General features: G+C 39.9%; 1 protein-coding gene across 4 annotated transcripts in view; it reads left to right on the forward strand.

Moving 5' to 3' along the window:
* Positions 1-6,287, forward strand: part of kcnma1a (potassium large conductance calcium-activated channel, subfamily M, alpha member 1a) — a 128,921-nt gene extending 122,634 nt beyond the window's left edge. For all 4 annotated transcript variants that reach the window (XM_063874868.1, XM_063874871.1, XM_063874870.1 and 1 more), the window contains one exon: positions 1,711-6,287. In XM_063874868.1, coding sequence (XP_063730938.1) covers positions 1,711-1,862 — 152 coding nt within the window. In that variant the 3' untranslated portion in view covers positions 1,863-6,287. The remainder of the gene's footprint in view (positions 1-1,710) is intronic.
* The last annotated feature ends 6,721 nt before the right edge of the window (positions 6,288-13,008 follow it).

Here is a 13,008-nt window from a genome sequence, read left to right on the forward strand (position 1 = left end):
TTGCTGACTACTACTTTTTCACAGAACTTTAAGAAAGTGTGTCCAGCCCTGTGCCATTAGTCACACCAAGAAAGTGGGAGGTGTGACCGATTTTAAAGTCTAAATTGAAGGGGGATATGAGTCCGTAAGTTCCCTCCCACCCTGTGCACCTGATGTGGTGGTTTAAGGCGACATCACTAAGTTCACCGCATCAGCAGCAGACTCTGGAGAGAGATGGCAGACATCTTGCTTAACCTCGGGCACAATTCCTCACTTCAAATGCCTGTGCTGTACCACCCGGCCCCGCAGCCTAAAGCTTGCTGACACACACACACACACACACACACACACACACACACACACACACACACACACACACACACACACACACACACACACACACACACACTCTCACACACATGGTCTGCTCCACATAGCAAAGTTAAAATTTGATATTAGAACTTCACCAGAAAGTAAGTGACATCTTGAATGACATTACAGATACTTGTGAAGAGTTAACAAACTTCTGACACATGGCATGCACCTGTACCATAAAAAAGTGCTTTCATAGCTTACTTAAACATATTCAAATATTACAAATATTACATATTTAACTGTAAACATGAGTTCACAAATGTAAGATATAGTATAATGTGTAAATTAGCTAAAAGGGCCAGCTCAAAAAAATTGAAGAAAACCTAATATTTTTTGTGTATAAACAGTATGTGCGATAAGTACATATGATTGTGGTGCTCAAAGTATGAGAAATTACTCATAACGTCTTAAATATCTATAATAACATTACTTGCCAAAATGGTCTCCCTTAAAATGATGTCAGATAAAATGCAGTGTTTGCACAAATAAAATAAAACATGGGTAAAATAAACACGGACCTCAAAAACTAACAGGTAATTCCCAGACTGTAAAGATGTTAGCTGTAGTTAGCTAGCGACACTAATTTCAGATCTCAACAGAAACTCAAGCCCTTTAGATAATTATCTTCCAGTCTTTCTCCTCTGTCTGTATACATGCGCCAAATGGAGCCATAAAGCCTCAAGATAAGCTTCTTTTTTTAAATGATGGGGATTATTAAACTCATTTTGTGCATCCCCATGCAAACTCATGTCTGTTTCTGCACTGCACTCGCATCTTTGCATTGACTTAATACTCAAATTTAATTTCACTTTTCACCTCAAAGAGAAACTAGTTTAGATAATCCATTGAACCAGCTTAAGAGCTTAAGAGTGGAAAGCGGTTCCATCGGAAACGGGAGACACTGTTGCTATGAGCAACACAAACTAAATTGAATTCTCCTACATTGTATTGAGATGGCATCAGAAATCTCTCTGTAAACCTGTAAAAATGAGTGTCTGCTTGGCTACAAAGGAAGAGGAACCCATTCTTTTGTTACGTGGGAGACTTGACCCTACAAAAATACCCATAGGATGATTTCTAAGTTATTTAAAATGAAAAACTTTCTTAATTAATCTATCAATCAATTTACACATCTGTATTTGATTACACAATTCTACCATGTCAACACCATAAATGTAAGAAATGGCTCAGTGCTCCAGAAATCCAATTAAACCTGGACCTCGATGTTTGATGCTAATCACAAAGAATGCCATGCAAATGTACCACTTAAACTGAGGCAGTATGGTTATTAAGTAATCCAAATGTCCTTACCTTTCAAACTAACACTGTCTTCTCTTCTTCCTCCCTCGTTTCCAGAAAAGAAATGGTTTACAGATGAACCAGAAAATGCCTACCCACGGAACATTCAGATCAAGCCCATGAGCACTCACATGGCCAACCAAGTCAACCAATACAAATCCACTAGTAGTCTGATTCCCCCGATCAGAGAAGTTGAAGATGAATGCTGAACACAGGGTTTTCTTCCTGACCCACCATACATCTGAACGCTCTTTCAAAGGAGATAGGAGATCACCCATGGAGGACTGATGATGATGATGATGATGATGATGATGATGGGGATGGTGATGGTGACAGGGATGTTGAAGACTGACACATTTCTCTTCACTCATTGTTATAATCAGGGGTTGGACAGAAACCCAAACTGGAAAGGGACCTCCTATGTGTATACCTTTAATGTTACTTCCATGATCTTGGACTTTGTTTTATTTATTAATGTATCCATAGTGATGTACATAATGACAATCAAATAAGGATTGTACAGCCCCTTCCCCCTAGCACTTTTTGGAATTATTTTAAGAGTTGACAAAAAAAAAAGAGAGTACTTCCTGTAATTCTTTGCAATAGTTCACCTCTTCGTGTGACCAGACTCCATTGCTAAGGTGACTGGTTCTTGGAGGATGAGGGTTGCGGCGATAAACTGATCATATCATCTCCCAAAGATCCACCCAGATGCATCACGTCCAACCAGCTGGGTTCACCGACTTCATATCTCCTGTCTGCTTCTGTTCTATTTGCACTAAAACTGAACAAGTTTCTTTTGACAGAACAACTGGAACCACCAGATTCCCCCTCAATAAAATGTCGCCGAGGAGATGACGGAAGGGAAGAAGAGGGAGGAGGGCTGCTTGGCTTTGAAGGCATACTATTCTTCTTAGGTTGTTAAACATCATGTCATTGCTTAAGGGTTGCTACTTCAACGTTGACTTGTCATGTTAAGTGAGAGCATTCCAGTCCCTGCAGAACAAAATCGTCTTGCAAAACAGTAGTCTAAAATCTCGAAAAACGGTGCAGTGTTGGAGTGTGCCGACTGAAAAAGAACCCTGTACCTAAATGTCTTCTGCTGATATGTCCGATCATGAAGCCTGTGACTCTGTTTTAAGCTCCTATCGCATGATATGTGCCTGAGCCCCCTCTATAACAGATACAGTGCGGTTGATCAACCTGAAAACATGGGAAGGATTAGAAACAACCTACCCTTAGCTTCATGCGTTCAGGAGCATTTACATTATATGCACGCTGTGTGTGTGTGCGTGTGCTTGTGTGAGCGTGTGTGTGTGTGTGTGTGCGTCCGTGTGCATCACAGCCACTCGTCGTGATCATCTGCTCCATCGCTTTGTATGTGTTGGTGCACCTTTAAAGGAGCAACATGTTGGATCTTTGCTCTAAAAATGAAAGTCATGGTAGAAAAACCATGTCAGATGGGTTTGGATCCAAGCACAAAAAATGATATTGTTGCATCAAAAACAAACCAACTATCATTGAGCTAGTGCGAACAGCAGCTGCGTGCCCACCGTTAACACTTTGCCGTGAAATCCGCGGCAGAATTTGGGATCACAAAGAAGAGTGGTGTATTTTCGGAATGTTATGTCTGTTTCAAAAAGTCAATGTCTGAGGAAGGAAATGCCACATATTGCATAAAGTGGGCATCAATGGGTCCTCCTTTGATCAATGCTGCCTGGCACAGGGTTGGCACAGAGGCAATATAGAGCTTGGATGTTCTCTGTAGCCAATCCAGATGTCACACGCCTCGAAACTCTCAGGAGTTAAGCTGCTATGTTCGTTCCTCTAACATGGGGAAAAGCTCAAAAATAGTTGGGTGGAAATGCAACAATACCACAGACTTCCAATAAGGATACTGACGAGGAACCAGTATTCTTTATGCTAGCCTGTGAGCAACATGAGCGTGTATTTTGCACTTGTTTAGGCCCTATGGATCCAAACCCAGATGTGATAGAGATGGAGGATTGAGGTTCAGCCTTGTATTCCTGGTAAATAAATGTCATGCAAATATGTAGGTGGACTTATACTTTTAAACATAATTATTTTGTATCCATAAACATAATCGATTTATACTTATTTTTCTAGAGAATAACCAAGTAAAGAGTACTATGGGAGAGAGAAAAAAAGTCAAATAATATCTTTATTACAATTACATATCAAAGAATATTGTGTTTGACTATATCACCATTTTTTCACGTCATACTAAAACAAATGAAGTTTTTTTTCTTCCTGCCCCACTATATCAAACTGCATCACTCTGGAGCCAATAAAGCTTAGACTAGCTTGCATTGTGAAACCACCATCTTCAGCCTGGCAGCTCAGCTCTGTTGAGTCCTTGCAGAAACAGATTAAGTCTCATCTGGAACCTCTTTTAGTTGCACAGATGAGTCGTATCTACAAAATAATGTGTCTGATACTAAACATCCCTTGCTGCGAACACGCAGAAAGAAGGAAAGGTGAAAAGTAATTATGTGTTGGGGGTAAATGTTGTAGTTAGCTGAAGAGCAGATCAGGGTGGTAATAATAGCAAGAAGATGATAGAGTCGCTCCATCTGTGTGCAGGCCAGAACTGAATGACCTTTATTGTTTGACCTAAATTAGGTCCCTAGTGTTGAGGAAGGGTGTACACTAAAGCACAGTGTGCCGGTGTTTTCCACAAATTATCATTTTAAATATGGCAGTGAGAAGCTGTCTCTTTAATGCGGTGATTCTCCTCTAGATGCTGTAAAGAAAAAGTACATCTAAAAAAAAACATTTGGAAAAAGAACATAATATTGTGCTAAATATGTTTGTGTAAATTCAACCCATTATATAAACCACCTTTATTTTTCAAACAAAATGATCTGAGCTTCAATGTCCGTCTTTTAGGTGTGGTGCAACTATACTGAAGCTTCATACACATTGTCCTAAAGTGAACTTTTGAACTGTGATTACATCATTGTCACACTTTGTAGCATATAGATTTCTTTTCAAAAAATATGTGAGTAAAATGTATGTTTAATTGGGTTCTTAATGGCATACTTGCTAGCCTGAACAGTAAGGAATTATTAACATTTGATAACGGCAATGACTTATACATAGAATCGACAAGCTGATTGTTATGTTAACAAAAAATGACAAATGTGTATTTTGAAAATGAAAGGTCCTGGATTTTTCTGGGAGAGTACGCTAGTAGGAAACATAGAAATAATTTGATCTGATTAATCAGCCATCACAAAGACGTAAGGTAGCACCAATTCAGCAGAGGTTTTAAAAGAGAGAACATCCTTAATTTTCCAGTTTTTATTACTTTGCATTTTTACAGGGTTTACATTCCATTTTTTCAGCATGTCATCTGTCACAACTGCTTCTTTTTTGTTTACAAAGTATTTTATGAGTGACTTAAACATAGCATTGTTCAGAAATAAAAAAGGTACATGCTGCAAACTGGCATTAACAAGAAACTCACAAAGTAATGCACCATTTGTTTTCATAACACTGATAACTGTGCTTTTTCTACCTGAACCATCATTGTGCGACTCATTCAGACTGGCATTATTCACAACACTGGACTGAGATGTCTCTCCTTCCTAAACCTTGTCATATGTCTCTATTAGATGTTTTAGTTTTTTGCATTGTATACCTCTAAAGATTTTTAGAGTGTTTTTTTGAAGTGCCATGAAGAGTTTAGTTTAGCAAGCATCCTTCAGTCATTCAGGGACAAAAGCTCACTCTGAGGGAGCTGAGTCCAAGTGTTTTCCACTGTGAGAACGGTGTCTTATGCTGGCATGGAGAACATCCAAGCCAACAATGCCTCCATGCCAGTATAGTGCCAGGCAGCGCAAAAGGTCAAGAGGAGGGCCCATATAAAGTCCCACTATATCGAAAAGTGGCATTCAGGAGGCCTGAGAGGCAGCCGGGGCCTACAAATAGCAGCCCCAGTTGTCAAACCACACATATTGTATCCACTGTGTGCTTGGTTATCAGGTTGTGTTATGTAGTGTAGTTAGATATGGATGACTGAAAGATGCACATAGAGGCACATGCCTGTAACATCACATGTGTTGTGTCCACTGAACAAATCAAAGACTATGATGCGTCATGCGTTACTGTTACAGTTTGTTGCATTATTTTTGTTAATCTATTTTTTGCTGTAAAGGATGGATATAATAACTTATTCGCTGGGAATTGTACTAGATATAATAGAACATATACTACTTATGGGGATGGGAGGTGGGTCTCAAGTCTTAACAATACATTAAAATTGCATTCAGCAATTTTTCTGTTGTTTTTTTTAAAGAAAAGTTGCAATTTTTGTTTATTTTTTTGGTTGCCTATCAGTTCAGGAAAAAATTCAGGACATTGCTTTTGCGTAAATACACAGATCATCATCACAGCAAATAGGAGTTTGACATAGCAGTCTAATTAGTTTGGATGTGTTCTGAATATGACGGATAAAAGGATTATTTGATGGTGCTGAGTTGATCTACCTGACTCTGTCAAATATAATCTGCTGATAAATATACTGTCTTGTACAAAAAGTTTGTACATAGATTGTACATGGTTTCTTTTTGTATTTTCTCAAATTAAAATGGATGTATTTGTGTTCTAAACCTGGAAACTCTCCTGTTTTTTTATTTCAATCATAAAGGAATGAATTGTTCTGTTATTGTGCTCCCGCGTTTACCTTCCACTACCTGTTATTAACATTTATAATTACTTTATTAAGGATAAACATTTAGGTAATTGTACTTTATATTTTAAAAAAGGACTAGTATGATATACCATCATTTTCTTTAAATAATCTCAAATATATGTTGCAATAATAAAGTAATATAAAATGTCATACAATAGTAATAATAGTCTAAAAATAAAGTATGTAATTAACACAATGAAAACAAAATTGTATTTTCTTTAAACTAATACTATTGTATGTCGTCAAAAATGTTATACAGTATAGGATGTCATGAAAGTGTTATGAATGTATCTACATCCTGGTTCTAACAGATGTTTAGGACGTCACCTTTTGCTTACAGAGCCCTGCCCTCTTTAAAACAGTAAGAAGAGCACAAACATACATCTCCCGATAGATTTTTACTAAAAACTATGACTTACTACATTACTGGCTGACAAATGTTCCTTAAGGGCCTCATGGTCTCAGATCTGAGAACTTCCAGTTGGTAAATAATAGCAAACAATTTACACAATACTTTTATATACAACTACATCAAAAAGCATGAGAACGATCAGTGAGTATGCATGTCACTTTTCCACTTTAGAGTGTGTATACAGTACAATAGACAGGTACTGTGAAATTGCAGTAGACCCTGACCTTGACTATCACAATGAGACCCTGAGATAAATGTTTATTGTATTTTACCAATCCCCACCCTACGGAGGGGTCGGTGACCCCACGGTCCAAGTCACACCGCCAATCCGCTTATCCTTTGAGGCTGGCATTAGTCTTGATTTACGTTAACTGACATGCTATTAGCTGCTCCATCACTTTCACCTGTCAGGCTGTCAATCAACAGGGATCCACAGTGATGGGTAGGAATAGCATTGGAATCATATTGGCTCGTATATCTCCATGGAGACGATGACAGTGGATTAGCAAAGGATATCATATCAGGTATCTCTCTTCCCCGTCGTGTCAGGGATGTGTGAATGTTTTGCCATCATATCGAGGTGTTTGGCATCCTACTATGGAATACAGGTACAGTTATTTCAGGGGCAAATGTTATATTAAGGAAGTAATCCTCTTGGTTGTTGGAGCTTTAACAAGTCTAATGAAAAAGTCTGAACTGACATAACCATACCAATAAACATAATCAAAGTTAAAAGATATTTAACCTTTATGTACCACAGCCATTTTCCAACTGAAATAATCTGCTTCTAGATACTCTGCTCTAAACACTGTGTCTATGGTGTCAAGGGTACTGAGATATCTCTGGAGAATACTTCAAACATCATAAGCAGCACCAATTCTGAGGTGTTATGATGAGGCAGGATGACTTCTCAGACACTGACCCACTCCTCTCTCATAGCTAGAAATCAGTGGACATCTCATGAGTCTCTGGGCCCTGCCCTCTCCTCCTCCTCCTCCGCCTCCTCCTCCTCAGCTGAAGTGTGCAATTTCACACTCCAACGTCAAACAGCCGGTCAGAAGGAGAATGTATGACCCACCCTGGCATTTGTCCTCATTTCTCTCTCAAATGTGCAAACACTATTACCCTTGGGTTATCTTAAGTGGTGTGGTGGAGATTCGCAGCGTCTCCTCTTTTCTCCCCGCCAGACACACCATCAAAACACGACAAGCGGCGGGGACAGAGCGGGGGTAAAAGACAGAGCGAGGCAGAGGGGGAAAGCGATGGAAATGGAGCAGATGTTTGTGTGGCTTTTGATTTGTGGCCTGATAAGGGTGCTACACAGGCAGCTGGAATTGATGGCTTGTTAGTGAGGACGGGCCCCTCTGTGAGTTGTTTTCAAAATGATTGATTTACAATAAAGTGGCTCCGGGTGTGTGCATGCAGGCAGAACTGATGCAGATCGATCCCACTGAAATTGATTGATCAGCCATTTAACTTGGCAGTGTGTTTACCGAACAAAACCGAGCAGGACTCTCCTCTCTGCATCGCTCCCCCCATAAAGCAAAGGAGAAATGCCACCTCTGGGCCTGTCTCATTGCTTTGACGGTGGCAGCAAAAACAAGCCATATCAGAATATGAACTATAAAAATGTAATCATACATTGAGAAACACTGGCATAAACGTTTACGATTGTGTGCTTTATTCTGCTATCAACGTGTCCTTCTGTGACTTGGAGATACTATGCCTTTAAAAGTAATGACTAACTCTATGCAAGGGGGAGGAATACTGTTTGCCTTATCGCAGTGTCACATTGAGACTTTCAGGGGGACGCATAGAAATAACTAATAACAGTTGAATTCAGTAAACAAGCTGCTCGTTCTCAGCCATATTTAAATCTGACACACCAACAACCTTTACTTGCTTTAGTACTGTTAAGATGACTATCATACATAATGTAGAATAGCCTTCAAGTGTTAAAGTGCCTCGTCTCTGGACAGTGTCTTCTGCAATTTTTCCAAACAGTGCATACAAGGGTCTCTGTGTACATTTTATAAGGAGTTATATTGATGGATATAGCACAAGGACAATGTTTATCATGTGACCTCTGCGACTTCTCCTCACTTCCTGCCTGCCAAAACAAACCTCTCCACCACTCTGCTAAGGACTTAAATCACCTGTCCTCATCCTGTTATTTGGATAATTGCCAACAAGAGCAAGCTTTTCCATTCTCACTACAGCATGCAGGGGCCCCATCATGCTCCTTATTAACAATTTTACACACTTGGTCGCAGCGAGAGGGTGTCAGAATGCCAATAATATTTACCGTCTGCTGTGCGGGCTATTCAGGGGAGGCTGAGTGTTGCTGATTGCCCTGACAGAAGCTGACAGCACCCTGAACCTGAGATCCCTGCAAATCGACTCAGCAGAGTGTCTTCTTCGTCAGACAGCAGGGTGTGCGTATGGCCATGAACCAGGTGATGGAGCACAACACCGTCCATGAGTTAGAGCATGAACACAGACAAAGGCAATCTTTCTTTTCATCTTTAAACAGGTACTGGCTGATAGAAGGTCATAATTCATATGAAAAAAAATCAATGTCATAAAGCCTCTAATATAATGCCTGACATCAGATCAAAGAGGAGAGTGATAAACAATTTGGTGCTTAACAAAAACAATATAACTAAATGTTTTATATATTTTGGGTGTCTTTTTAATTTCCCTTTCAGAATAAACTATCCATTTTAGATGTCATTATGGGTCACTTAGTAAATCAATGAGCTACAACGTTTAAAATAATTTTCCCAAAGAGCTTGGAGGCAGGTAAATGAAACGGCTGTCTTGGGATTATTGAGCCTTCTCAGTCTCAGTCAATCCATCAGTCTGTAACGATTTCCATAACATTGATGTAAAAACATGTTGACAGCAATTATAGCAGTTCCCTTTGACCCCTGACGATTTTGACTGGGAGTGTTATACCTCACATGCAAGCACAAGCACGACATGGACAGTTCACGCACCAAACATGTCAATACGTGTGGTCACATATGTGTATTAGAAACAGTGTGCTTGTACTTGTGACGGAGAGAAAAATAAAGAGATCCGAAGACTGAGCCCCTTCCCAATTCAGCAGTGATAATAGTTTCCATGACAATGAGGCATGCTCAGCCCATCAGTTGTGGGCCAGATAAACAGATCCTTTACGCAAACAAGAAGGTCATTACAGCAGCTTGTCAAATCAATGCCCAGTGTGTACAAGTTGATTAAGACATCTCCCCTCAGCTCTGACACTCCGTCAATAGCAGTAGGCGCACAATGCCGTGGCGGTTGGGGGATGTGTGTGCTGGAGGATGCGTGTGTCTATGTGTGTGTGTGTGTGTGTGTGTGTGTGTGTGTGTGTGTGTGTGTGTGTGTGTGTGTGTGTAGAAATAGCGGGAGTACACCACCCCCGTACACACATACACACATCTACGCAAACACACGCACGGTACTCAGATGATTGGAGTGAAATACCCATCAGTCAGGGAGCCGAGGTGGACTAATGATTCCCTGTGCTGCCTATTAGAACTACATGACAACTCAATCCTGTTCAAGGAAAGAGAAATGGAGGAGAGGGAGATGGGATGGGAGGGGGGTTGGGCAAGGAGGGGGAGGATAAAGACACAGTGGAAGAGAGGAAGAAAAGAAATAGTGACCTTGTAGCAGCATCATTTGAGGCTGAATTAAATTGGCAAGAGCAGCTAATCTTTACCTGGGGGCGATTAACAGAATTAAAGGAGAACAACAAAGGCACAGAGGTTGGCGTTTCTCTTTTTTTCTGCCTGACACTGCCATTTGAAATTTGTTTTCTTCTGGAAAAGTTGGCTAATCTTTCTCTCTGAGCCCGTCACCAATGTTGGATTTTCTATCTGACACACAAACAGCACCAGGCTGTCATTGTACCTGGTGCTTTATCATGGAATCAAAATTATGTTATCATATCAGGCAGCTTGGGTGCAGCATGGTGCAGATCATCATTCTGATATTCCCAACAATCTTTACTATTTGTTCAGATCCTTTTCCTCTGTGCAATTACCTCTTCCCAAACACTTTTTGCTTCATGGGCTATTAGTAGGAAGTCTATTGCTTCAAGTATACCCTCTCCTCTCCCTTCTCACAGGCTAATCAATATGTTTGGAGAAACAGACAAGGTTAGGCCTATCAGCCTGTCTGAGAAAGAGAAAAAAAACATTGCTAATACCCAAATGGGAAGGTTCACGGCTGAGTTTTACCCACACATTGAGAGGTAGAAGCATAACAACCAATCGACCTTAAGCTCAGGGACATCCAAACTAACTCTAGTGAGAAACTCAATATTTTGTGCTGTTGGCACTGAATCAACATATGCATATTTGAAATGGTGAATGATTAGTATAGTTTGTTGTGAGAACTCTACTTTCACACATCTTCCAGCACAATAAAGTCAAATAACTCATGGCAAGCAATATTGTACAGACATCACGATGGTGGACATGTACATCATGAGCTTTGAGTAATATTTTGCTTCAAGACTAATATCATTTTTCATTGGACTTATTGTTTCTTTGTGTTTGTGCTATTCACCAAATGTAAATATCAAATGTTAAACTATGACGCTGAACAATGTAATTATTATACATTTTAAACATCAGCATGTTAGCGTTGCTATTTTGTGCATGTTTTTTTAACAGGTTGTTGGAAGCATTTACAAAGTGTACCCTTACAAAGCTGTTACCACTTAAGCCTCGATGTAATATCAAAGGACTATTTATTTCTAAAACTGTATTTAACAACTCTATAAATGTAATGCCAATATTGTTTTTTCCGCCTTTTATTTTTCCTCAGAAGCTTCGAACATTGTCAAGCTATATCCACTAGACTTTTATGTTTACCATTATTATAAGCTGTTTTGAAACAAGCTTTGTGCCAGTGATATTTTTGTGCATTACATACATTTCCCACATTACAAGTAGCCAAGCAGCTACATTACAGAAGACAAATGAAAGTCAATAAGTTTCCTTTAAATGCATTCTATCCATAGAGAGGGAAAACATACTTAAAACATGAGTTCCCTACCACTGACTGCCAATATTGCTCCCATAAAAGCAAGAATGGCTGCAGTAAATAGCCGCTATTCCAGAGTATTCATGATCTAAGGATTTCATTTGTGCTAAGCCATACCCCGGGGAGGTGGGCTGGATCTCCATGTCTTTAAAAATGGCCCCAGAACAAATCTCCCTCACCTTTTCCTCACAATTAGTCAGAGCTGTGAGTCAAAAATTGACTGCCTCTGTATGTCACTGTCATCGGCCAAGGCCAAGTCTAGCAGTTTGAGAGGCTGCCCTTCGGAGGACCCCCCTAGATACGATCTAAGAGCCTCAGGAAATACCACCAATACGCAACAAAACACACTCCACCTCCGGGTCACAACGCTGTGGAGCCCATAAAGTATGTATTCATATGAAATGTACGTACATTGTTTACAGTTCAAAGACATTCATGAGAGATCATTTTTTAAAAGGCTTATATTTTGCATGCTCCTGGATTCCCAAGGTGATCCAGAATAGCAGTCACATATACTGCAGCAGCCAGTTGCGCGAGAGAGTGTGATATCATCGATAGGTACACACTACTTAGCTAAATGTACAGAACACCGTCTGTTCAAATAGTCTCATGTGCCTCAATGGAGTCATACAAGATTGCCCATATGAGAAAATCACCCGACTCTCTGGAGGGCTTTTTCCGATTCTTGTTCATGTCCATGTGTCAGATAAACCCACACACACACACACACACACACACACACACACACACACACACACACACACACACACACACACACACACACACACACACACACACACACACACACACACACACACACACACACACACACACACACACACACACACACACACCACGCATCACATCAACAATCCACATCTTCACCCTCAGGACTAAGTAGAAAAAATAAGTAAATGCCAATATTTCTGGGATTTTCTTTCAAATGTTTGATTGTTCAAGTCAAGCGTGTAAAATCAGTGGTTGATGATTTGTGTCATGTTAAGTATTAGCTGTGAAGCCTTAGGGTATGTACATGAAAATGCCAAGATTGCATGTCCTTTGCCACACCATTCTGTATAATTACTGTATGTTGTCTGCCAAAAAATGAAGCTGTTGTTTTAATGATGTAGCTGAAGCAAATAATTGTCTCTTTCAATATTCATCT

This window comes from Eleginops maclovinus, chromosome 22 (genome assembly GCF_036324505.1).
Source record: "Eleginops maclovinus isolate JMC-PN-2008 ecotype Puerto Natales chromosome 22, JC_Emac_rtc_rv5, whole genome shotgun sequence".
NCBI lineage: Eukaryota > Metazoa > Chordata > Actinopteri > Perciformes > Eleginopidae > Eleginops > Eleginops maclovinus.